Source organism: Leptonychotes weddellii, chromosome 1 (assembly GCF_054177405.1).
Source record: "Leptonychotes weddellii isolate Sample4059 chromosome 1, ASM5417740v2, whole genome shotgun sequence".
In the NCBI taxonomy this organism is placed as follows: domain Eukaryota; kingdom Metazoa; phylum Chordata; class Mammalia; order Carnivora; family Phocidae; genus Leptonychotes; species Leptonychotes weddellii.
This window is the reverse complement of record NC_138369.1, coordinates 15,177,711-15,197,907: the sequence shown is the minus strand read 5'-3', so window position 1 is coordinate 15,197,907 and position 20,197 is coordinate 15,177,711. Positions and strand designations below refer to the sequence as shown.

At 56.7% G+C, this 20,197-nt stretch overlaps 3 protein-coding genes across 4 annotated transcripts; all 3 read left to right on the top strand.

Annotated features, from left to right (window-relative positions):
* The first annotated feature begins 925 nt into the window (after positions 1–925).
* CCDC71 (coiled-coil domain containing 71) lies at positions 926–5,072 on the top strand. The gene is made up of 2 exons (XM_006744548.3): positions 926–1,004; positions 3,354–5,072. Exon 2 carries the CDS (start codon positions 3,406–3,408, stop codon positions 4,801–4,803), a length of 1,398 nt encoding a protein of 465 aa, XP_006744611.1. The 5' UTR covers positions 926–1,004; positions 3,354–3,405; the 3' UTR covers positions 4,804–5,072.
* A 2,012-nt stretch (positions 5,073–7,084) lies between these two features.
* Positions 7,085–12,820, top strand: LOC115938147 (laminin subunit beta-4-like). Its single transcript, XM_081817487.1, has 8 exons — positions 7,085–7,152; positions 7,515–7,578; positions 9,141–9,340; positions 9,431–9,550; positions 10,911–11,228; positions 11,799–11,957; positions 12,045–12,163; positions 12,478–12,820. Exons 1-8 carry the CDS (start codon positions 7,141–7,143, stop codon positions 12,614–12,616), a joined length of 1,131 nt encoding a protein of 376 aa, XP_081673613.1. The 5' UTR covers positions 7,085–7,140; the 3' UTR covers positions 12,617–12,820.
* Positions 12,821–12,929: 109 nt separating this feature from the next.
* LOC145721187 (uncharacterized) lies at positions 12,930–18,911 on the top strand. 2 transcript variants are annotated; one of them, XM_081817525.1, is made up of 10 exons: positions 12,930–13,261; positions 13,354–13,492; positions 13,586–13,816; positions 13,896–14,790; positions 15,719–15,814; positions 16,848–17,011; positions 17,185–17,330; positions 17,575–17,738; positions 17,852–17,981; positions 18,800–18,911. In XM_081817525.1, exons 5-8 carry the CDS (start codon positions 15,807–15,809, stop codon positions 17,719–17,721), a joined length of 465 nt encoding a protein of 154 aa, XP_081673651.1. In that variant the 5' UTR covers positions 12,930–13,261; positions 13,354–13,492; positions 13,586–13,816; positions 13,896–14,790; positions 15,719–15,806; the 3' UTR covers positions 17,722–17,738; positions 17,852–17,981; positions 18,800–18,911. The 2 variants fall into 2 exon arrangements, with proteins under 2 accessions (XP_081673651.1, XP_081673642.1); XM_081817516.1 differs by having other exon boundaries at positions 13,896–15,814.
* The last annotated feature ends 1,286 nt before the right edge of the window (positions 18,912–20,197 follow it).

Sequence of the window (20,197 nt, the reverse complement as noted above, 5' to 3'; positions counted from 1 at the left end):
TTCAGGCTCTGACTGAAGTGCAAAAACCAGAGCTTCCATGCTGGCTCCCAACCTGGACTTGGGGGGGGGGGCCCTAAGAGGGGCCTTTGGTTAGAGTCTGACCTCTTAGACTCCAAGGGTTAATTTCAACCTGTGTCCTCTCATCTGGTGCTGCTTGGGCAGTGGGCTCTATAACCACCAGCCCTCTGCTGACCCCAGGGTCCAGGTAGCAAGACTGAGGTCCCAGTCTCCTAGGCAAAAGGACAAGGATTCTGCACAGGAGAGACTGGAGGCAGGACTTCCTGACATTGAGGGGGCTGAGGCTGGGCAAGGGTTCTCCCACCACACCCATGCACATGGTATGCTAGGCATAGTACACTGGTATGCTAGGACTCTCAGATAGGACATGCCCAGCTTTGGGGTTGTGTGCAGCATGATGTGTGCACATCAGCCTTTCATCCCACATGTGAGCCTCATTCTTGGGAAGAGAGGAGGGCCTGCTGCCCTTGAGGAGACACCCCTGCAACACTCTCAGGCAGGCAATGGGGCATTCCTCTTTCCTTCTGGTCAGGAGCTTGGGACAGAGGCAGGCCTTGTCCGTGGCTGTGGGAGGACCAGAGCTTGGAGGATGGCTTGGAACTTGCAGGGAATCCCTCCCAGATGTCGCTGCACCACCAGGTCCCTCAGAGGGGGTGTCAGTTAGGCCTTAATCCAGTCCTAGGAGGGCTCCTGTGCAGTCCTGTCTGGGACATGTCTGAGAGCACCACTGTTCCTCAGACTCCTGCACAGGTCCGGATGGATTTAGAGCGTTCCCTGCGGCCACCTCCTCCAGGAAGCCTTCCTTGGTACCCACCTGCCCTGCCCCCAGACTTTGGGGGAAACGGGGTCTCGGGGGGTCAAGGGTCACTAGGGCGGGCCAGGTCCCGGAAGCGGAAGTGCGGCGCGCTTCCGGTGCGCAGCGGGCGGCCATGTTGGAGCAGCGGAGGCGGCGCAGAGGCGCGTCCTGGGTCCCCGCGGCGGCGCCGGTAGGTTGGGGCCATGGGCCTAGCCGCGCCGCGGAGGGGCCGTCCGCGAGGCGACGGGGCGGATGGGCCGGGCGGCCGGCTCTTTCGAGACCCGCGCCCTCCACCGGCCTGGCCAAGACTTCCCCCCACCCCTCTACCCCTTGCCCAGCGACCCCACCCTGGGGCTGCGCGACCCGGTCGGGCTCGCCCCGCCCGCCCCTCGCGTTTCGCTGCCTCCAAGATCCCTGCTCCTATCCGCGGCTCAGGCCCCAGGGACGCGGACTCCCAGGCCAATGGCCCTGATCGGCCCCCAACCCGGTCCCCCTTGGATGAGGCCTCTCCCGTTCCCTGTCTTTCATCAACTTCCCTGTCGGCCCCGGGGGCACGTGTGAAGGGAAGTCGGGGGCCAGACTGCAGCCTCTGTTTCCGGAGCCTCTTGGAAAGCCCAGAAGACCCCTCCCAAGAGTCTAGACCGACCTGGGCGGAAGAGCCCCCAGTTCACCCCCAGTATCTGTGCCTGCGGGGAAACAGGCCCCTCCCTATTCAACAGTTCACAGTCCTGGGAACTACACCCCCTGGAAAAAAAAAATAAAAGAACTGAAGTCATGTGCAAGGATTGTGCTTGGAGAATGGCCTCTGGAGAGAGGAAGTGCCCGAGACACCTGAGGATCCAAGAATGTTTCCAAACAAAGAGCCCCAGGGCACTTCCTCCAGGGGATTCTGAAAACTTCCTCTGCTCCATTAGGGCAGTAGGAAGAAGCTGCACAGACGCGCCTCCTGGCCCCGGGGACCTGCCTGATCCCAGCTGATCTTTTAATGCTCGGGTACAGCTGGGGAGCTCCCTCTGGGAGCCCTCAGTGTTGGGTTGGGCGTTAGACATTAGTCCTGACTGACAGCCTATGGCTTCTTCATGAAGAAGCCTGGTACAGGTTGGGTGTTCCCAGACAGCTCCATCTGGGCTGTACTGAGGTCTGCAGCCCTCCAGACTCTAGTTAGGACAGCTCAAATTTCTAGTGTCCACCTTATTAATCATCCTGTTGGAGCCTTTGGCTGTCAGACCTTGGGCTCTTGGTCTGGCTGCCTGGCCCCCAGGCTGCCTGATTGCCAAGACATGTGTCTTGAGTACCTGCTACTTACCTTCTTAGTTTCTGTTGAAGGAGAGTCTGACTCTTGCTTTGGGGTTAGTCTCCGTGGTTTCAGCACCAGGATCAGACCTCTCAGCCTGTCTGGGTACTCCAAAAGCAAAACTTCTGGTAGGCAGGGAGGTTCACCCCTGAGCACCTGAACAACAGCAGCTGGAGGAACAGAGAGAGATGGGCATGACTTCAAGGCTCATGTTGTCCTGCTCTTAGCTGTTTTTCCATCTAGACCTCCCAGCCCTGACCACAGACTCCAGTCACACACATTAAATGTGCCTTACTGTTTCTCATTTCCAAGCCATTGTATAGGCTGTTCCCTTTTTTGCTCCATTTCCATCTGGTCCTTCCTATTCATCAGTCATGTCCCATCTAGGTGTTGCCTCTCCTAGGAATCCTTCTCTGACTCAGTGGCAAGCTGAGCTGGGTGCCAGTGTGCACTCCCAAGAACTTTGATGGTCTCTGTCTTGCCTTCTATATAGGGCTCCTTGCAGACATACCTGCGTTCCCAGGGTTGAGTCTAATACCAGGTTTCTGGCCTCAGAAAATGGAGAATTGAATTAAAATGGGCCAACCAAGCCCAAATCTTTCCAGGGACCCAACAGCAGGTTGGATGGCTCTCATGAGCTTCTGGACATTTATCTTGAAGAAACTGCCTCTGACCCATGTGGGTGCCCCCTGCCACCCCAGTCCTCACCCTGACACCATGGTAGTTCAGGAGACCAGGGTTTTGCTCCAAGCAGTGGCTCACTCTGGCCAGGCCCTTTGTGTCGATGGTTGTTAATCATGGAGAGTGCAGGCCCTGATGGACTTACCTACCTGCCTTGCCCCTTATCTCAGTGCCATTTTTTTGTTTTTGTTTTTGTTTTTAACGTAATGATATATTTTCTTTTTAAAGATTTTTATTTATTCATTTGAGACACACAGAGAGAGAGAGAGCATGAGCAGGGAGAGAGGGAGAGGGAGAAGCAGGCTCCCCACTGAGCCAGAAGCCCGATGTGGGGCTCGATCCGAAGGCAGACGCTTAACCATCTGAGCCACCCAGGCGCCCCAATGATATATTTTCTTTAATGCAATATATCCGTAGTATTACCATTTTTTGTAAATAATCTCTACACCCAACATGGGGTTTGAACTCACGACCCCAAGATCAAGAGACGCATGCTCCACCAACTGAGCCAGCCAGGTGCCCCTCGGTGCCGTTCTTATTGATTCTTTTCCTCTTGTCTTGGAGGTGCCGAGCGCTGGTTTGTGGATACCCAGGCAGATCTGCAGTGCCTAATGCCATGAGCGTGGTGCAGCATGTGGAGGAGAAAGCTGTGCACTCCTGGTCGCGGATCTCCACGGCAGGGAAGAAGGCCCTGGAGGAGGCGCTGCTTGTCTTTAACCCCATGAGCCAGGATCTCAGTGCCACAGAGGCCCAGCTTGTAGCCTTCCTGCAGGGCCTGCGGGATGATGGCTTCCAACCCACCATCCTGCGCAGCGGTGATGTCTATGGCTATAGTTCATGCACAGCCAACCCCCCAAGCCAGACGAAGCTGCAAGCCCGTGCCCCCACCCCAGCTGCCACATCACCTCCAGCCAGTGCTCCCCGAACTGCCATGCGGCTGCCTGCAGGCCGGGCCACGCTGCTCCCTATGCCACTATCTGGAAGACTGGCCAAAGCATCCTCACCAGCCCTTGCCAAGCATGCTACCACCAACCTGCTGCTGAGCTCCCTGAAGCAGTCAAGTGCCAGCCGTGCCCGGGGTGCAGCAGTGGGATTCCCTGCCCACCTCTATCCAGGTGTCTACCCTGCCATGCGGCTCTCTGTTGTCCTTGAGGCCCTGGTTCCACTAAAGACTCCCATGCCCTGCTTGGGTGCCAAGCACAAGGCACAGTCACTGCAGCTCTCACTTGCAGACTCTCCCCTGAAGCTGCGCAAAGGTCCAGAGAAGAGGCAGGGGAACTGTCGGTCCAAAGGTCCCAGAAAAGCCACAGGCAAGGGCCCTAAGTGTCTGACTTACAGAGGCCCCAGGGCCAGACCCCAACAAGGCACTACACCCCGGAACAAGACCTACAAAGCCACTGGGTCCCTCAGTGGCCTACGAATGAAAGGTGGCTCTGCCCTGGGCACCAAAACATCCCAGGCCAAGGCAGCTCGAACACTGGCCAAAGCTGCCCAGGCCAAGGTGGCTCGAACACAGGCCAAAGCTGCCAAGGCTCGAGCAAAAGCCAAGGCAGCACAGATCAGGGCCAGGGCCAAGGCGGCACGGATCAGGGCCAAGGCCAAGGCAGCACAGATCAAGGCCAAAGCCAAGGCAGTGCGGGCCAAGGCCAAGGCAGTGCGGGCCAAGGCCAAGGTGGCTCGGACCCAGTCCAGGAGCAGGGGCAGGCCAAAGGGGTCTGTTCAGGCCAGGACTGCGAGGAGGGGCCCAAAAAGCCGCCCTGAGACTGTGGGGCAGAAGAGGAAAAGGGCTGAGGAGGCAAAGGATCTTCCTCCCCAGAAAAGAACACGACTTGGGCCCCGATCCCCTAAGGCGTGGCTAGGGCCTGGAACAGCAAAGCTGCTGAAATTCCGGGCCATCAAGGTGGACAGGCGGTCCTCGGACGATGAGGTGCGGCAGCGGGCTCAACGGATCCTCCGTGTGAACCTGTCCCCTGTAATACAGCTCCAGCCATTGCTGCCATACTCAGCACCCTGATTCCTTCGCATAGCAATGTTTGGGGAAACTGAGCCCAGTTGTCTGTGTGGCCAGTGGCACAGTGTGCAATGCCCATGGATTCTACAACCCCAAGGACTCCAGGTGCCTCTCCAGGGCCCTGAGAGCCACCATTCTCCTTTCAGAGACTGGAGGATATGGGGTGGTATGGGTGGGCGGGAGGGGTGTTCTCATGGGGCGATGCACTGTGATTTGTTACTCTTCAAGTTGTACCTCCACTGTTCCATCTATCACGTTTTATACCTTTCCACCTTCCGGTCTCCCTGCCCACCCTTCATGGTCTTTTTTGCGTTTGTAGCTGCTGGTGGGCCAGCTTGAGCATATAGGAAGAGTGGCCCCAGGAACAGGGCTGCCAAAGGGGGTCCTGGTAGCCTGAGACAGGTCATCAGTGTGAGTGGGAAGAGTAGCTCTCAGGCTTCTCTGGAGGTGCTGGCCTCCGTCAATGTGTGAGAAGCAGCCACTGAGGACAGGGGCAGAGCCACTCGGAGGTGGCACACCTCCCCATCGGGCTGCACTGGTTTGTTATCCAGGTAGGCCCTATGCAAGAGGACAGTAGGTGGCTCTGTGGGGAACCGTGCAGCCAGCAGGTTTCTAGGCCAGGGAAGGGGGGGTTTGGGTACTGCTCCCCAGGGACCATTCAGACAGCCTGGCCTTGTCTCCTAGCCTGCTCTGGCTGAAATCTTGGGGCTTTACCTGAGCTTGTCTGGGGCAGGGCCAGGCCTAAATTAGCTAAAGTACCTCTGCCTGTTCTTCCAGCCTCGACTTCCCCAGTTGGTGGCAAGGGTTTGGGGTTGAGTCAGAGGCCAGGGCTCTGGGTTGTTCGGCCACTGAGTCTGTCCTCACTGACTGCAGAATTTTCTCCTTTGATCAGTGGGGTACTGTGTTAGCTGAGCCAGGAGAGTTTCTACAACTGCTTCGCCCCATCAGCAGTGCTTTCTGCCTGAGTCCCAAGCACTCTGTTCCCAGGTCCAACCTTATCAAGCTTTCCAGCAGGGGCCTGTGTGTATTTCAGACACTAAAGGCTCTTCCTGCTTTGGAGAGGGGGCTGGGCCCCCGGAACAAAACTAGCTCCCCGCCCATCTGCCAGTCCTTCCCCGTCTGCCCGGCTTGAAAGGCAGTAGCTGGGGCTGGCAGGGAGGGGGACACATTCCCCAGAGGCTCCTAGAGACCAGCAGCCTTTCAGGGCTAGGGATGGGAGCCTCATTTGAATGAGAATCGGATCTCTCCTGTCTCTGTGGGTTAGTCTGAACCCTGGCCCCACTAGCGCCAGCTGCATTGGATGGCAGACCCGTAGAGAAGTTCTGCTTGTTTTTTTGGTACCCCCTCCCTACCTTTTTTTCTGCATCTGGTGGCTGCCATTAGTAGGGTATGGCCTCCCTTGATTCCCAGGCTCTGGGGACCCCCTTGCTCCCAGCCTCACCGTGGCTTCACAACCCTGCATGCTCCTTGTGTCTGGCAGTCCTGCTTTCATCTACCATGTGAGTAGGGGGTCACACCCAGTTCCTCAAGGGCAGCCTGCTTGGGGCCCACTCTTTATCCTCTCTCTCAGGCCTGATTCCAGCTCATGGCCCAGGACCCCCAGCCCGGCTAGGCCTCCTCCTTCGCAGTCTACAACTCCTTTCAGTTCTGCTGCTGCTGCCACCAATGGGTGAGAGGTTGGCTCAATCCAAAGGGGGAGAAGAACTCTCCAGGCCTCCCTGTGGGGCAGAGTGAGGTGGGGGGTATCCCTAGGATCTCTACTCAGACCTTGTCCTTCCCAGTCCAGGCTCCCAGAACAGTTGCTGAGGAGGTGCCAGACACACTTTCCCCACCTACTGACAACTTGATTGTTGGCCGTGGCCAGAACCTTCTGAGCCCTACTGCATTGTCAGTCACCTACAGGTGGGGAGGAGTGTGAGGGCTCTGGAGATGGTATCTCTGGGTTTTCCTGGGCAGGTTTGGCCTTGCGGGGGGGTTCAGGTCATTGTTGGGGGCTGGAGAGGGGAGGGCTGTGCTGTGAAATTTTGGAATTGGCCAACCACATACCTCTTGCCTTGTCATTCTCCTTGGGCATTCCCCCAGGAATCTGAGAATTGCTTCTTTTGTGACTCTCGGGACCAGGGAGGCCATGGCATTGAGAATGTGATCTGGAGTGGTGGTCGTGACAGCAATAAGTAAGACCTGATGGCAAGCAGAGAGTGGTGAGGGTACACGTGTGCCCATGTGTTCAGGTCTAGGGTCATGGCCTGGTCACTCTGACAAGCCCTTGTGGTTGCAGGTGTTGAGAATGTCACCATCCAGCTGGACCTAGAGAGTGCCTTCTACTTTACCCACCTCATCATGACTTTCAAGGTGACCCAATGCCCCAGCCTGAAGGCTTGCTCTGTGCCTCTGACCTGATGGCCACCAGTGATGCTTGCCCCTGGTGACCCAAGGATCCCCTCCTGTCCCCTGGCGTTCTGCCCAGCAGCTCTGCTCCTGGAGCGCTCAGTGGACCATGGCCACTCCTGGCGTGTGTACCAATACTGTGCCTACAACTGCTCAGGCCTTTTTCCTGGGATCCGTCTTGCTCCTGGCCACAGAGTCAGTGACCTTGTTTGTGACCAGCGTTACTCTGACATCAAGCCTTCCACTGAGGGCCAGGGCAGGCCCAGAGGAAGGGGGGTTGGGCCCTGGGGTGAAGCCAGAGGCTCAGGTTTGCTTTCTTCTCTCAGGTAATTTTCAAAGTTCTGGACCCAGCCATTCTGGTGGAGAACCCAAACAACCCCAAGATTCAGGGTAATTGTCCCCCCAGCCAATCCTGTACTCCTTGCATGTTAGGACAGCCAGATACTGGGGGGAGGTGAGGTCCTGCCTGGGTGTGTACACAAGTGGGGCAGGGGTGGCAGGCAAGCCAGCATCATTCCCCAGCTCTGCACCATCATGGTCCTCTATTGTGCGCCCTGTTATGGCCCTCCATTCCTTTTTTTTTTTTTTAAGATTTTATTTATTTATTTGAGACAGAGAGAATGAGAGAGAGCATGAGAGGGAGGAGGGTCAGAGGGAGAAGCAGACTCCCCGCCGAGCAGGGAGCCCGATGCGGGACTCGATCCCGGGACTCCAGGATCATGGCCCGAGCCGAAGGCAGTCGTCCAACCAACTGAGCCACCCAGGCGCCCGGCCCTCCATTCCTATCCCATCATTGTTCCCTGGACCTGTGCCCAGTGCAGAGGGACTGGCACGTGTAACAGTTTCCATCTCTGCCCCATCATAACTCCTTTGTGGGGCCCCATTGTAGTTCTCATCGCTACTTTCTATGCCAGCCCCAACAATGTATCCCATCACTGCATCTATCACTGAACATCATGACTGTCTCCTTTATGAGCCTCCGTCACTGCCTCCATCCTGGTCCCTTGGCATTGCCCTCCCCTGATTTATCATCCAGGCCTTAGTTTGTACCCTGCATCTCTGCAGCTGCCTGTAGGTGATGCCAGGGCGTCTCTGGGTTGTGACCTCTTTCTTGTAAGGCAGGAGTCTTGAAAGACAAGAGACACATAACCAAAACCCAGCAAGGCAGCCCAGAGTCAGGTCAGGCGAGTACCAGAGCAGGACATAGCCCAAACTAGCACTCTCCACCCACCTTGACTGGTTATTACCAGCCACTCACCAAGTCCCCATGCTAGGTTTCCAAGCAGCTGTTGCTCTTCTGATCTGATCACGGGAGAGACACCTGGCGAAGGAGGGGTACAAGAGATAACCTTGGCTCAGTAACTGACATAAGCTGTGGAGCAGAAAGGAGCCATGGACCCATCTCTCCCATGTGTACATTGAGCAAGTGCCCATTGAGCTCCGCTGTGTACCAGGCATCTATCTTCTGAGCAGGACTCAGTGGGAAGCAGATGGACAAGGTATCTGTCTTCTTGGAGCTGACATGAAAGTGAGAAAAACTGGATAAATAAGCAAACTAATACCATATATGGTTTGGCTGGATGATAAACTGATTTCTAGTTTTGATGATGGGCTGGGGAATGGAATGCTTTACTGCATTGGGGAAGTAGGTTTCAAATATCTAGTGATGCCAGGACGGGATGTCCAGGAAGCAGTGGGATGTGCAGGTCTCAGCTCAGGAGTGATACCAGGGCTGGAGCCGTGCAGAAGTGGAATTACCACCATTAGGCTGTAGTCATCCTAAGATGGCATGCCCAGAGGAACAGGAATGGGGGAGTCCCACAGCATGAATGCTGGAGGAGGTGGCCATAGTGACACAGATAAGAGACTCTACCCCCATTCCTCCCCCTTCCATCCCAGCCATAGAGGGATGATGACTAGTGCATCTGAGGTCCCCCAGCCTGTGTCTCCAGACCTTCTGAGTATGACAAACCTCCATGTCAACTTCTCCAAACTGCACACACTGGGTGACAGGCCATTGGGGGGCCTAAAGCGACACCCCTTCTACAACTATGCCCTTTATGAGCTCGTGGCCAGAGGCAGCTGCCTGTGCCGTGGCCATGCCTCTGAGTGTAAGCCCATAGCTGGGACCCCAGCCAATGTGAAAGGCATGGTGAGCACCATGGGAGGGGCATCCAGTGGCTGGTGGGGTGGGCAGGCTGGGGGCACTGGGGCAGACTCATCTTGCCCTCCTCCCTGGCAGGTGCATGGCCTTTGCGTCTGCCGCCACCACACAGCTGGTACCCACTGTGAGCGCTGCCAGGACCTGCACCGGGACCACCCATGGCATACAGCAGAGCCTGGGCACCCTCAGCCTGCCAGGGTAGGTGCCATGCCCTCTCTGCCTGGCCATACTTGCCCAGCTCAGCCCACTCCATATCCACCTTCCTTGTTCTGCCCTAGAACGCAAGTGCAATGGACATGCCCGCAGTTGTCACTTTGACATGGCCTTGTATCTGGCATCTGGCAATGTGAGTGGAGGCATGTGTGACGCATGTCAGCACAACACAGCTGGGTGCCACTGTGAGCTCTGCCAGTCCTGCTGAGATCCCAGGGAGGATCCCCGGTCCCTTCATTCTTGCAAATGTGAGCCCTCCAATCCCCAATCCCAACTCTGACCTCGATCCTTCAGGTCCGTGGTGACCTCTGACCTAACTCTGTCCTCACCTCTGACCCATGACGCAGCCTGTAACTGGGACCGTGGGGGGACCCTGGAAGGGGGTTTGTGTGATGCCCACACAGATGAGACCTGTGGTCTCCTCTCTGGGCAGTGTTGCTGCAAAGTTCATGTCTGGAGCCAGCGCTGTGACTTCTGCCGACCTGGTCACTGTGGCCTCAGCCCCACCCAAACAGAAGGTTGTCAGCCTGAGTTATCCTGGGAGCAGACCCCAAACCCCATGTCCTTACTCTGCCCCCAGTCACTGCCATAAGAACACATGCATGCACCTACCTCTGCAGCAGTCCCAATAGCACCCTGGGAGCCCTGTGCCCTAGCCTGCAGGTGTCGTGACCCCTGGGGCCGGGTCCCTGGCACTCATGCCTGTGATCCCTCCATCGGTGCCTGTCACTGGCAAACGCTTTGTCTCTGGGTGGGACTGCAGCTGTTGTCTGGTAAGCCTTGACCCACCTTCTGATTTGACCTTGATCTTGGGCATTGAGCTTCTAGAAGCTGATAAGTACAAGGCTATAATCAGTGTGAATGTAGACTGAGCCTTACACATGGGTTGGTTCAACTCCCTGATCTGGTTATCGGGGTCAATGCCACCTCAGCTAGCTGAACCAGCATATGCCCTCAGGTGGGAGCTTTGGGGGCATAAAAAGGAAAAGCGATAAAACAAGTTACAACAGTATTGGTTTAAAGAACTAGGTTTAAAAGTGTTTTGCAACAAACATGTTTGAAGGAACGCTCAGTCCAAGAAACAATTCCATCCCTTTTTTGCCTCTCCTTGAATGTAAATCCTTTGTTTAATTTTTACTTTAACCCCTGCAGTGTCCTCATCTTACCTCTTACGAAGTTGTGCATGAGTACCCTGGGGTCTCCTCACCCCCTCCCAGCAGCAAGCAGAGGAGCATTCAAGCCCTGTGCTCACGCCCTTTCCTCCTGCAATAGGCAGTCCCAGAACGTGACCTCCCAGGCTCCAGATCTTCCTGTCCTTTCTCCACCTACTTGCTCTCTCTTACAGCCCGAGTTCTGGGGTCTGAGCAGTGACTCTCTGGGCTGCCGGCCCTGTAATTGTGACTTTGGGGTGCCTACAGCAACAGGTACAAGGCAGGGCCTGGGAATTGGGATCAAGTGGCAAGAATCAGGAGTTGACTCTCCCTCCCTGCCCCCATGCTTGCTCAGGCGTTCTGCTGGGGAGGGCCTCTGCCCGTGCCGCGCTCACCTCTGTGGCCGCCGCTGCCATGAACTCCAATTTGGGCACTTCTGTGCTGCTTTTGACCAAGCCACTGCTGAAGCTGAGCTTGACCAGGTCCTCCAGCCAGCTGACCCCCAGTTGCCTGTGAGTGTCCAGGAGGGGTAGGGGCAGGGGCAGGAGGAAACCAAGGCTCAGACTTGGTTTTCAGGGGAGGGAGGGAGTGTGTAGAGAGAACTAGTTGGAATAAGAGGCTGAGCAGGGTTAGGAAGGTGAGAAAGTCCAGGTGGGGGTGTCAGCATGGTCAGAGGTTTGGTGTCTTAGAACCCATATTTTCAGGGCAGTGTGGGAGAAGAGAGGGCCAGAATGTTGGAGGACACTGACACCCGGCTTGCCCCCAGGGAGCCCCCTGGCCTGCTCCTGCCCACTGTACACAAAACTCAGGGACCTCTCCTGGTTGGCTCTGGCCCCAACTGGAGACAGCGTGACCCTCCATGTGCCTGCCACTCTGCTAGGCAAGCCTATTACAGCAGTCAGCTGCCCAGGGTGAGGAATCTGAGGAACAGGGTGGGGTCATAGGTCGCTAGGGTCTTAGTAGGGATGGGGCCCAAGCCCTGGGGATATGGGTCCCTGAGGTCTTGGGGTAATGGGAACCTAAGTCCTGAGGGTCCAGGTCATGGGGTGATCTGGGCCTGGGAGTCTGTGTCTCACATCCAGGCCCCAGAGGAGCCCCTGCCCTTGCAGCAGGGAGCTGGCTCTGCACCGTGGACTGGCTTGGGCTTTGCACATGTGGTTGATGGGGCCGGCCTCTTTCTGCTGGGGCCCACAGTGCCTCGTGTCATGGAGCATGACATTGTCCTGTGCTATGAGACCAAGGTCTGTGACATAGGTCCCAAGAAGGTGAATGGGTGATGCTGGGTGGTGGGCAGGGGCAGCTCTGTGACTGCTGATCCCTAACCCCAGGCAGCTGAAGACTGGCAGGCATTAGTCTGTGTTCATGCCCGGTCCCTGTCCAGGAGCACCTGCTGTGCCCATCTGCGCTCAGAGCAGCTGTTCCAGGTGGCCTTGACCTACGCACACAGGTAGGCAGGACCCTAGAACCCCCAATAGCAAGACCCTATTATGCTGCCAACACATTTGAAACAACACTCAAAGTGGAAAATCTCCAATATGGAATATCATCATGTCATAGAGCAGTCAAAACAGGGACTGAACGTAAAACATCAAGATTTAAGAGGTTGGTCTTTTTTGCATGGGTCATATGATGAAATACTAGATGCAGCAGAAATGGGACACCCCTGAGACCACATGATCATGGCCTCCTTATCCCACCCTTACTCCTTCCCTGCTCTCTGCAGAGCTGTGGTTTTATCCAGACCTTTCTGCTTTGAACTAGGGACACGCTACTCCCTGATCCTGAGGCTGTGCAGGACCAAGGGGATGTGGAGACCAGAGGGGGGCACTATCCTTCTGGATTCGCTGAGGTCCTAGGGGTTCCACCCCACCTCTGGGGGGGACAAATTATAGCAGAATGATGTGGATGCAGTAGGGCTGGGGAGTAGGCGTCGCAGAGGCCTGGAGTTGCACCAAGAGGATGGAGACAGGTGGATAGTGTAAGGAGGGGGATCCAGGCAGGAGCAAAGCACATGCGAAGGATAGAAGATGAGAAAAGGCAGCCACCAGACCTCCAAAGACATATGGGCATTGTGGGGCAGTGGGGAGCCATGAAAGGGACTTGAACAGGGAAGATTCATGGGGGAGAATGGATTGCAAGGAGGAGGCTGCTGCAGTGATTCTGAGTGAGAGGTGGCATTGCGTGGACTAGATGGGAACCATGGGACAGGAAGGAGAAACAGACTCAGAAGAGAACTAGGAAAGGGGTAGGAAGGGGCTGTGAGATCCACTACAAGGAAGGGTAGTTAGTAGGTGATAGTGAGTGGGGCTGGGCTCACTACCCTCTGCCTGCCACCCTCCACCCTCCTACTAGATTGTGCTCTTGCCGTGGGTGAAGGAGTTGCCTGGGCTGAGATCTGTGGACCCTGGGGCCACAGAGCACTTACAGGAGCTCCACAAGGCAGGCTGCGTGGAGGCAGCAAGGACTGGCCTCCCCAGCACCATGCCTGAGGTTTGTGCCCACCTTGTCTGCAGCATCTCGGCCCTGCTCCACGGGGGTGGCCTTGGTGAGTATATGTCCCTGGCTTGAGGGGGCTGCAATATAGGGGTTGCAGGAAGCACTGTGAGGTTCACTTTATCTCGCTCTTTCTCCTGCCAGCATGTGAGTGCCACCCCCAGGGTTCCCTGAACACTGTGCACCCCACTAGGTGGGCCCTGCCCCTGCCATCCCAATATCATTGGTCGTACCTGTGACTGCATGTCTGAAATATACAGCATCGGGCCCACTGGCTGCAGTGGTAAGCCTTCAGGGCCAGCGAGGATGGGTGTGGGGTCTGGGACCAATCATCTCCTTTCTCCGCATGGCTTGACGGCCCTGTCATTCCCCACAGAGTGCCACTGCCACACCGAGGGGCCACTAGTACCATTTGTAACCCTGTGAGTGGGCAGTGCACATGCCGGGCAGGCCTTGCTGGTCACCGCTGTGCCCACTGCCTCTCTGGCTGGTGGGGTTTCCCTCTCTGCAAGCCCTGCACCTGCACTGGACACGCTGAGTTGTGCCAGCCACTCACAGGGGTCTGCCAGGCTTGCCTGGGAACCACCACAGGCTGGCACTGTGCGAGGTGAGCGCTGTCGCTGGAAGGGCTGGGTAGGAATTATGATGAGTGGGCCACGTCCCATTCCATGTGCTGCTGTCCGCAGGTGCTTGGACGGCTATTCTGGAGACCCCACCCTGGGCTCAGGCCAGCAGTGCGGACCTTGCCCCTGTCCTGGGCACCCTGCTCTGGCCTCTATCATGGGATTTCCTGCCATGTGGACAGTGCGAGTGGACGTGTCCTATACCTCTGTGCACCTGGCTATGCAGGTGAGGGCTGTTTGGCAAGGGCAACCCGATGGCCCTGCTCACTTGTTCACAACCTCATCAGGTCCACGAGGCAAATCTTTGCCAGGGCCACCTGTATGTGGAGCTGCAGGCTGGGCATGTCTCCTGGAGGAGTTGCTGTTCAAGGGAGGGAGGGGCAGATGGGAGGAGCTATAGACATGGAATTTGTAAACCAGGAAGGTGGGCTGTAATGTAGCTTCTGTGTTCTCTGCCTTCTTGGCTCGACCTCAGACTTTCTGGCTGCATACATGGGACCCACAGGCCACAAGGATACAGGAAGGCACCTGAGACAACCCACCCATACCTCGATCCTTTCCGGGCCCCCGCTGCGACCGCTGTTCCTCTGGCTACTTTGGGCGCCCTTGGCCAGGGGGAGACCCCAGAAGGAGCCCGTGCTGGCCCTGTCAGTGCAACAATAATATCGGTCCCCGTGATCCTGCTGCCTGCGACGCCCACAGTGGGGACTGCCAACACTGTCTGCACCACACCTAAGGTCCCAGCTGTGCCCACTGCAGGCCTGGCTTCCATGGCAGTGCCCTGCGTCCAGGGGGCTGCCGGCGTGAGTGTGTGGCTAGGATGGGTGAGAACACCCCAAGGCGGGTGGGTGCGTTCTCTTTCCTCAGACCCTTCCTCTTCCCCAGGCTGCAGCTGTGACCCCAGGGCACTGTCCCTGCACGGTGCCCCTCTTGGGCTGAAGCCTGCTTCTGCAACCAGGTCAGTGGGCTGTGCTCTTGCCGCCCCCACACACTGGGGCAGGACTGTAGCCGCTGTGCCCCTCTCTTCTGGAACCTGGGGGGACTGTGAGCCCTGCAACTGCCATGCCCAACACACTGTGCAGCCGGCATGTCACCCAGGGAGTGAGGCCACATTGCACATAGCTTGTGGCAGTGTCCGGGTGTGAGTGAAGGTGTGTGTGCCTCTGACAAGATGTTAACTTGTGGCTGGTGTGAGTGTTCACATGACCACCAGCACCGGGGTGTGTGGCTGCAAACAGCTGTGTGAGTCTCTGCTTTTGTGTGACATCAGCTATAAGATAATGGCGGGATTTGGGGTAAGGCAGACATGAGACCACACGTACCTGACCCCACGTGCAGCCATGTGCTAGTGTGTGGGTGACCCACTGTGAGTGGGTCCCCGCAAGTGGACTGAACGTGGCAGGGGCTGGGGGGGAGGCTGAGGAGACACAGGTGAAGGGTGAGGATTGAGAGCTTGGCCACTGTGAGCAGGAGTTTCCAGGAGGAGAGTAATCAGCGACCAAATGAAACGAGGCCTGAAGTGTGTGTTCTTATGTCCTTGGCAAAGAGATGGTGGGAGGCAGGGTGAAGGAGATATCAGGATGAGACAGCGGGGTGTTCGGATCAGGACACAGAATAGCAAGTCAGGGGTTGAGAACCCAGAGGGTCTGTGGGAGGCTGGCAATGTGGGAAGGTGGGGGCTGGCCAAGGAGGTCAGGCCAGAGGAAGCAGGAAAGGGAGAAGCCTTCGGCCAAGCACAGGTGTGGATGCTGCCCAGGGCAGGAGCAGGGCAGGTAGAAGACTCTGTGCTTGGTATGCATACACTGCCTTTGAACACTCGTGTCCTTCTCCCTGGCCCAGAGGAGGCTCTGTGTTCCTACCCACTGGCCCACACTCTCTTCCCTCAGGTCCCAGGTCAGTGCACCTGCCGGGTAGGATCGGGGGTCGCACATGCTCCAGGTGTCAGGATGGGTACCGGGGTGACCCAGAGCAGGAATGCAGAGGTGAGAAAGCCACTCACATGATCCACACCACCAGGGATGATGTTTCCCTGAAGGGGCCCAGTGTGGAGTAGCAGGGGAACAGTGGGGCTTTCCTGAGGGAGAACACAGCATGTTTATTGATGTTTCCCCCCAAATTCAAAGAAATATTCATGAAAAGCTGTTGGCAAGGCCAGGTGGGGTATTCCTACAGAGAGCACACATCAGGTGGCTCTTTTCTGAACCCATCTGCCAGTCCTGTACCCCAGCTGACCCTTGACTGGACTGTAGAACTTGCAGAGCATTGTGCTGTTTCCCTGCCCAAAGGCTGCCATGCCATATGGCGTCTGTGGCCAGGGAAGATGCCAGTGCCCATGGTCATTCTGAGCAGTGGCTTAGGCAAAGGCTTGTGTGCACCCTCCCACTCACACAGGGCTGTTCTCCAGGCTTCTTGGAGGCAAGGCTGGGGCAAGAGCTGCCTGCTCCCCTCCACAGCCTGTGCCTGTGACCCACAGGGCTCCATCTTGCCCAGCTGTGATCCACACACAGGTGCCTGCTTATGCAGAGAGGGCATCTCGGGGATGAGGTGCCAGGCATGTGCCCGTGGTTCCAGAGGTGGCTTCCCACACTGCATGTCCTGCCCTACCTGTTTCACCTCCTGGGACCTATGTCTAGCTCTGCTCCAGCTGCAGCTGGAAATTGTGGCCCAGAAGGTCACCTCCCTATACCAGGGGATGCCTGACTGGGGTGCTAGGGGCCAGGGTGGACACCTGCAGGCCCTGGAGGGGATACTCCAACAAGCACAGATTCTCCTGGAATCTTCTTCACCTTTGTTGCGGGGACTCTGGAGCAACTTACGGAGTAGATAGCTGGATTCGCCAAGGGGTCTTGGGTCAGTAAGGAGGAGGTCTCCAGCTAGTTTCTCAGGGTTGGGGATTTCAGGTCTCAGGTTGGCCTGTCTGAGTCCTGGGTTTTGGAGTTAGGTGGGTTTTCTTGAGTGAGGAGTCATGGAGGAGAGTACATCTCTCGTCAGGCTGATAACTCCATCTTCCTGCAGGAGGAAAGTGACTGCATTGGTCCAGACACTGTGGGCCACAGGGCAGATTGTGGCAGAAAGAGAGCCATGGGTTAGGAGGCAGTGTGAACAGCTGGAAGAATTATCCCAGCAGCTAGACTGTGTCAAGGGCTTGGCCTGGCCCAAAAGGGCCACAGGAGCCCAAGGTGAGGCCTAATGGGCAGGCGGGTGGGCAGGTGGGGGTAAAGTCTAGGCTGGGGCAGAAGGAAGGGGCCAGGTGCGCTTGCTTATGTATCTGGGGAACCCAGAAGGCTGATTGGCCCTGCCTCAGCCAGTGGAGCCCTGAGTCACCTCTATCCCTCCCTGCCATCCCCTGCAGATGCTGCGGCCCAGGTCTCCTCAGCTGCCCTGCTTTCCCAGGAGGCCCTGCTTGAAGCCCAGGTTATGGCCACATTTGGAGAACCGGACAGCAACCTGGGAAAGGCCCGAGAGGCCCAGCGGTGGATGGAGCAGCTGCTTCGGGGGGTGGGCCAGCCAGGGACAGGGACAGCTGTGTGGGAGCTGAAACTGAAGGAGCTGGTCAACAGGGTGCAGATGTTGCATCCATAGCTTCTGAGACTCCTAGTCAAAGCGGGAGTGGTGGGTGGAGATATGGATCACTATAGGGGTTTCGCCAAGGCCAGGACTCTCTTCTAGCCATAACCTGGATGTAGGGCACTAGGGCATTTGGGACATGCATTTCTCACTGGATCACCTGTCTTGTTTGCAGGAATGCAGGGATTGGGGACCTGGGATGGCTGTGTTCCTGTACCCTGTGTTGTTCCCTCTTGCCCTGGGACCCTGCCCACTGCCCAGTGGGCTCTGCTTGCTTCCCGTAACTCTTCCGATAGCCTGGACACAGCTGCCACAGCCTTAGAGCAGCATCAGCAACTGGTACAGAGCCACTGGGGCCATGAATGGGGGCCAAGGTGGGGGAGTCATAGGGAACCATAGCTTGGCCATAGGGTTGCAGGAGACACATTCCACATCTTACCCACCCCTACCAGATGCAGCAAATCCAGGCCACAGCAAGCGCCACAGGAATCCAGGCCCGGGAGACATGGCATCGGACAAGGGGGCCCTGGGGTGTGGCCACCATAGCGCATGTGCAAGCAACTGTGCAGATCCTCCTCTTGGGTACCTGTCTGCTTGTTGTGTGTCTGTTCACAGCTGAGGGCAGGGGCAGGTGGGCATCTGGGACACTGCTACGGTACTCCTTCCAGAATGAGGAATACTCATAAGGGCTGACCAGGGGTCAGGTGGGAGCACTAGTATGCAGGTAAATTTAACAGTTGGCTGGAGATCAAAGGGAACTGATTTGTAGTGTTTGCTAGTTTCCCTGGTATAAGTAAATCCACCATGGCTGACTTTAGTCTACCTACCGTTTACCAGCTGAGTCACAAAATTCCTGAAAATTTAACGTTTGGCTCTTGTTAGCCCCTAGCACACCATGTAGTTATGTCAGAGGCAGGGTCAGTGAGAGGTTAGGGTCAGTGTTTGTTGGGTCGGAGATCAGAGTTCACATCTGAGATTCCTACCCTAATTCCCACAGAAGAAGGAGCAGATACTGCAAGTGTGGAGCCCATGGCATGGCGTGGGCTGGGGGTGCCCCTCCCCCAAAATGGGGCAGTGGGCATTGCCCTCCGGCTGGGTCAGATCCAAGGTGCCCTCCCTGCACCAGACATCATAGGCCAGGAACTGCCCAGAGCTGAAGGTGTCCTCCATCAGGCACAGGGGTGGGGATGGGGTGGGATAAGGGTCAGATGGGAGGGTCAGAGTCAGAACAGGGATGGTGTGGGAGGGTCAGGGCAGGGGTCAAAGTTCAGAACAGGGGTCAAATGTTGATTAGGGTTAGAGCTCATTTAGGTCAGAGTTAAGGTCATGACAGATTTGAGGACCAGGGTCAGAGATTAGGGCCAAAGGTCAGAGCGTGGCTCACATGACCTGATCCTCAGGGTTGGAGCGCCGCCTGGTGCAGAAGGAGCAGACACTGGGCAAGAAGATAGCCACGCTGTGGGCCCTGGAGCTGCGGGCAGCAGAGTTGCTTGAGCACATGCGGCTATGGGCAAATGTGTATGCCACCTGCTGATTGCGGTCTATGGATGCCGGTAAGACAGACTCTGGGACTACCTGAGTGACTCAAAGTGACTGACCCAAGAATCTCCTGACCTTGAGAGACCAAGGACCCCACTGAGTACCCACTGACCCTGAGTAACCCCCCATGGGACCCCATGATATCCTCCAGTGATTCTCTGTCCTTAAGAAACCAGATATCATGTAAAACTCAACAGAGGCCATCTAGTGCCTTTGCCCTTGATAGATCTTTTTCTGAGTGATCTAAAATTCTGAGTCACCTCTAGTATCCCTGAGCCCCCTCAGTTTGACTACATGAGCCCCGGGTAACTGGAGACCCCTACTCCAGATAACTGGAATAACTCCCAGAGACCCTGAAAGTCCAGTAGATTGACTGCTCCCCTGCTCAGACTCTTCTGGAGAAGCCTGGTGATTCCCCCCACCGGAAGAACCCCGGCTTTCTCCCCCGGTCCCACAGCTCTGGGTACTCTCCACCTGGCCCCAGACAGAGTGGGCACAGCTGTGGCAGCTCAGAGCCACCAGGCCCTGGTCCTACAGACCTGCGGAGTCCCGTGGTCCCGCCTGTGGTCCCAGGGGCCAGGGTGGGGCACTTGCTAGCAGCCCGCATTCCAAGCCCGGGCTCAGGCCTCCCGGCGGGCCAGAAGGTCTGGAGCGGATGAATGGCCATAAGATCTGGATTCACTCACTGCCTCCGTCGACTGCCCAGCTCCCATTTTCACACTGGGAAACTGAGAAAGCACTTCTTGTGCCTACTTGTTGTAGTGACTAAGGGAGGTGGAGAGCCCTGGAGCCGTGACTTGGGCAGAGGATGACCTTTCTCCATCTTTCCTCCTACCCGCTTCTTGTCCTGTCGCTTGGGCCAGGCCAACCTAAAGTCTCCCACCTCCCTAAATAGAGAGCTTGATCTCTGTGTGTGCCCTCTCACCTCCCCGCTGATGCTGGAGCCCTGGGACTGAACAGCCTCACTGATGGTGACTTCCACAGCACCTACAATGCTAGGGACAAAGGCTGTGTTCCGTGGGCCATTTGAAGTCTCAGATCAGACTCTTTTTCCTTAGCTCATGCCACACCCCCTCCTTGGTGCGCCCCCTAACTGTGGTGGCTTAAAGACAACCCCCCTTCCCCTTGCTCTGCACGAGTCTGGGCAAGGGAGCTCAATAAAGATTTGCAGGTGAGGTGGCCTGTGTTTGGTTTCTAGAATGAGGGTGGCTTCTGGAGAGGTGGGAGGGGAACCTCTGTGTGGAAATGTACTCCTGCCC

What these genes read in the sequence shown, in the direction of transcription:
- CCDC71 (XM_006744548.3), top strand. Translation starts at nt 3,406, where the DNA reads ATGAGCGTGGTGCAGCATGTGGAGGAGAAAGCTGTGCACTCCTGGTCG.
- LOC115938147 (XM_081817487.1), top strand. An exon ending in CAGCCAATGTGAAAGGCATG is followed by an intron (nt 9,341 to 9,430) that starts GTGAGCACCATG and finishes CCTCCCTGGCAG; the next exon opens with GTGCATGGCCTTTGCGTCTG. An exon ending in CAGCTGACCCCCAGTTGCCT is followed by an intron (nt 11,229 to 11,798) that starts GTGAGTGTCCAG and finishes TCTCACATCCAG; the next exon opens with GCCCCAGAGGAGCCCCTGCC.
- LOC145721187 (XM_081817525.1), top strand. An exon ending in AAGGGCCACAGGAGCCCAAG is followed by an intron (nt 17,012 to 17,184) that starts GTGAGGCCTAAT and finishes CATCCCCTGCAG; the next exon opens with ATGCTGCGGCCCAGGTCTCC. An exon ending in TGGAGCAGCTGCTTCGGGGG is followed by an intron (nt 17,331 to 17,574) that starts GTGGGCCAGCCA and finishes TCTTGTTTGCAG; the next exon opens with GAATGCAGGGATTGGGGACC.